The sequence below is a fragment of the Triticum urartu genome, chromosome 1A (genome assembly GCF_056163025.1).
Source record: "Triticum urartu cultivar PI428250 chromosome 1A, HENAU_Tu73, whole genome shotgun sequence".
Taxonomy (NCBI): domain Eukaryota; kingdom Viridiplantae; phylum Streptophyta; class Magnoliopsida; order Poales; family Poaceae; genus Triticum; species Triticum urartu.
Window position 1 is genome coordinate 305,832,446 of NC_141873.1, and position 3,606 is coordinate 305,836,051.

At 52.2% G+C, this 3,606-nt stretch overlaps 1 protein-coding gene across 2 annotated transcripts; it reads right to left on the bottom strand.

The window, feature by feature from the left end:
• Positions 1-474: 474 nt before the first annotated feature.
• Positions 475-3,380, bottom strand: LOC125506939 (alpha-galactosidase-like). 2 transcript variants are annotated; one of them, XM_048671650.2, is made up of 14 exons: positions 3,124-3,380; positions 2,978-3,039; positions 2,790-2,846; positions 2,585-2,619; positions 2,388-2,491; positions 2,237-2,312; positions 2,029-2,153; positions 1,830-1,913; positions 1,687-1,751; positions 1,488-1,570; positions 1,300-1,390; positions 1,149-1,198; positions 908-1,051; positions 475-809 (listed from the first exon to the last, which is right to left on the bottom strand). In XM_048671650.2, the coding sequence occupies exons 1-14, from the start codon at positions 3,279-3,281 to the stop codon at positions 705-707; spliced, it is 1,239 nt and encodes a 412-aa protein (XP_048527607.1). In that variant the 5' UTR covers positions 3,282-3,380; the 3' UTR covers positions 475-704. The 2 variants fall into 2 exon arrangements, with proteins under 2 accessions (XP_048527607.1, XP_087375507.1); XM_087519381.1 differs by having other exon boundaries at positions 1,687-1,913.
• Positions 3,381-3,606: the final 226 nt, after the last annotated feature.

Below are 3,606 nucleotides of genomic sequence, written 5' to 3' on the forward strand. Positions count from 1 at the left end.
CAGCAGTTAGGCCACCAGCTCCTCCTTCACTTGACTCGTCGTCGGGAAGCCACCATGAGGCAACACCCACCAACCAGATCCCTTTGGATCAACGATGAAGACAGACAAAAATAGGGGAGGTCACATCGCTGCGTGACAGGCGCCATGGCCACACACACCGTCACAGCCACGCCTCCAAGCCGCGACGGAGGAACGCCCCGCCGCCGCCATCATCCCCCCGCATGGGCTTTGCCCAGCCGGGATCCGGCGGTGTCTGGAAGGGAGGCAGAGGGGAGGGGAGGCGGAGAAGAGGCGGAGGCGGACGAAAGGTTTACTTATTTGCTACTGCACATTGTTTGGTGGATGACTCACCGGTTGACTTTATTTATAAAGTCAGGCCCCTACCTTTCCTCTAAAATTCCAAGTGTCGAAACGAAAGCCTATGACCTCACAAGTGACTAGTTGTTTATGTTGATGTCAAAAGAAAGAATAGTATGTTGAACAAGTATTAAGATATAAACACTCAAATTTATTACACAATTTTTTTAAAATGATTTGAAAATTGCTCACCGCGCCTGCTGCATGGTACTACTTATTACACACACTAAAAGTTGTCAAAAAAATTATTACATGCTAAAAACCACTTCCAAACTATTACGGAAAAATAGAAGTAGCAGGGGAAAAATGTATATTTCGGAACGGGCATCAACCCATGTAGTTTTTCCTTAGTCCATCTGGGACTTGAGAGGCGTGAGCACGAACATCCTGGCCGCGTGCGGCGTCACGTTGAAGCTCATCTTGTCCGTGAACTTGGCGTCGAGCGTCTTGTGCTGCGGCAACAACAACAAAAAACCACGAAACGGTCAAGATGATTCATCCATGCCGTCTGTTTCTGTTTGCTTGCTGACGAGGAAAGGTAGAGACGTACCAGCCAGAGGTCCCTGGCGTCGACGGCCGTGCCGGCGGGGAGGCCGATGTCGTCCCAGTGCGCCGTGATCTGGGCCTCGTCCTTGGCGTGCCGGTTCAGCAGCAGCACCGCCGTCCTGTACCCCGTCAGCGGCGCAGCCCAGATCTGTTGCGTACCACATCACGGTTCAGTCACAGTTCTTGGTTTACGATGTGGGAAGTTCGGATTATCGGAGAGTGCAGTGCGGTGCAGCGTCTGTTACCTCGCTGCTCCCCTCCATCCTCACTTTCTTCCCCTGTACGCCGAGAGGATCTAAACCAAGAAACGCCACGGTCGATCAGTTCACCCTGCTGGCAATGCAAACGCGAGAGCGGGAGCCCGAACTGACAAGCGCAAGGGGATCTGAAGACCACCTTGGTTGACGGCGATCACCTCCTTGTTGGCGAGGATGTCGTAGGTGTCCTGCGACATGTGCCTCACGTCGCAGCCGATGATCAGAGGCGCCTACGCACATCCAGCAGAGACGGTTCGGGTACATTCAGAGAAGAAAAGAACGAGATAAAATACAGAGTATGTAGCCATGGGTGAGTCAGTGACTGACCTTTGAGATGGCCCAGATGCTGAAGTGCACGATGTACTCGTCGTTGGTCATCCCTCCGTTGCCCACCTCCAGCATGTCCGGGTCTGCATGCCACGCCACGTACCAGAGCGTCAAAACCAACCAAAAACAAGCCAAGATAAGACGAGTCCATCCATGAACTCGTAAGATGAGGAGTTTGTTCCAGGGACTGACTACTGACCGTTCCAGCCGCCGGGGCGCGCGTACTCGGCCCACACCTCGTTCTGGTCCGCCATCGACGTCATGCTGAAACACCAAACCATTCTCCTCTGAACAATCTGAATGACAGAGTTGCAGCAAGGGGAAACGGGCCAAGATATCAACCTGTTCCAGGTGTCCTCAATGTCGTTGGTGGTTCTCCAGCTGTTGCCGTAGGCCGCGCCCCACCGCGCCGGGTGCATGTCGCCCCTGCTCACCATCGCCGTCGCCGGCAAGGACAAGAGGACGAGAATGAGGAACTCGTCAAGAATACACAACTCGAATCAGCTACGCACTGTGCATATACACAACACGGTGGTGTTACCATTCGCAGAGGTTGAAGAAGATGGGTCGGCCGGCCTGCATCAGAGCCTTGCTCATGTCAGGGTACCTCTGCAGCGGCTTCGTGTCGCCGTTGTTGCAGTTGTCGTACTTGAGGTAGTCGACTCCCTGAAACCAGCAAGCAAATCCCATGGATGGAGTGAACAAAAACACATCAGAGATATGCACAAGTCTTGGAATCAATCGCTCACCCAGGAGGCAAAGGTCTTGGCGTCCTGCTCCTCGTGGCCGAGGGACCCAGGCTGAGCCTTGGCGCATGTCTTGTATCTTCACACAAAATTAAGATCAGAGAAGGGTAAATTACCGTCACAGCTTACTACGACGACAGTCACGGTAAATTACCCAGCATCGGAGTAGATGCCGAGCTTGAGCCCCTTGCTGTGGACGTAGTCTGCGAGTGCCTTTATCCCGTGCGGGAACGTCTTCTTGTTCGCCGCAAGATTGCCCTGCAGCAGCATAAACATGTGTGACAGATGATCATGTGCAGTCCAGAAGAGTGTTCAGACACTGGACACCGGGAGGGCAGATTTTGTACAAACCTTCGCATCACGTTCGGGTTCTGCCCAGCAATCATCTGCAGAGAAAAAAAAATCACACACACGAAGTTGGCTCAATCCACTTTGTCCACTTGTAATTAATCAATCGATTTCATCACGTAAAAATATTTCGTCCAACACAAACAGGGAAGCACACACAGACAAAAAAAAAAAAACGAGGGCGTATGAGAGAGTGGCAGCAACGCACCAAGATTGACGTATTTGTAGCCGGCAGCGGCGAGCCCGGTGGACACAAGCGCATCGGCTGCTCAAGTAGACATACATAGTACAAGAGAATAAAATAGTAAAAGAGTTTTTACCCCATGGGACAGTTCAACAGTATACTACTACTACTTTGTAAATAAGAAGCAAAGGGACTACGAGGTCAGCTGGTACCGGTCTCCCTGATGACAACCTCGCCGTTGCCGTCGCAGGCGAAGTGATTCCAGCTATTCCACCTGCCGAAGAGAGATAGAAAAAGGGATTCGATTTGATCAAGGATTATGCTAAGTTGCACTGCAGTTAAGCAGCGGCGAGCTTACCCCATGGGCGGCGTCGCGCCGAGGCCATTGGCCAGCATGCTCCGCCGGTGCGCCTCTCCCACGTGCACCACCCTGCACTCGCCCACGGCGGCGGCGGCGGCGCAGGCCAGCAGCAGCGCCGGTAGCCTGGTCCATGGCCGGCCACGATAACCTTCCATTGATCTCTCGCCGAGTCTCCCCCCGCCTGTTGACCTGGACGTAGCCGCCGATATACGTGTCTGGCCAGGAACAACGGGGCGGGAGGAATATTGTAGACCATTCTGGTGGAGCTCGTGTTTATATAACCACACTCCGGGTCAGTTATGAAGTCTATCTTAGATCAAAATTAGGGCGCTGTCCGGTTCACAAACCACATGATTCCAATTCCAATGAATGAGCCGGGCACGCATTTCAAAATTATATTTTGGACCAAAAGTTAGATTGACCATATGTGAATTATATATAACAATGTACTGCTCGTTGAATCCATATTTTAAAAGAAAA

Coding starts and splice junctions, on each gene's coding strand:
- LOC125506939 (XM_087519381.1), bottom strand. CDS start 3,281: ATGGAAGGTTATCGTGGCCGGCCATGGACCAGGCTACCGGCGCTGCTG. Junction 1,199..1,299: donor GGTGATCGCCGTCAACCAAG/GTGGTCTTCAGA, acceptor TTCTTGGTTTAG/ATCCTCTCGGCGTACAGGGG. Junction 1,052..1,148: donor GGATGGAGGGGAGCAGCGAG/GTAACAGACGCT, acceptor GGTACGCAACAG/ATCTGGGCTGCGCCGCTGAC.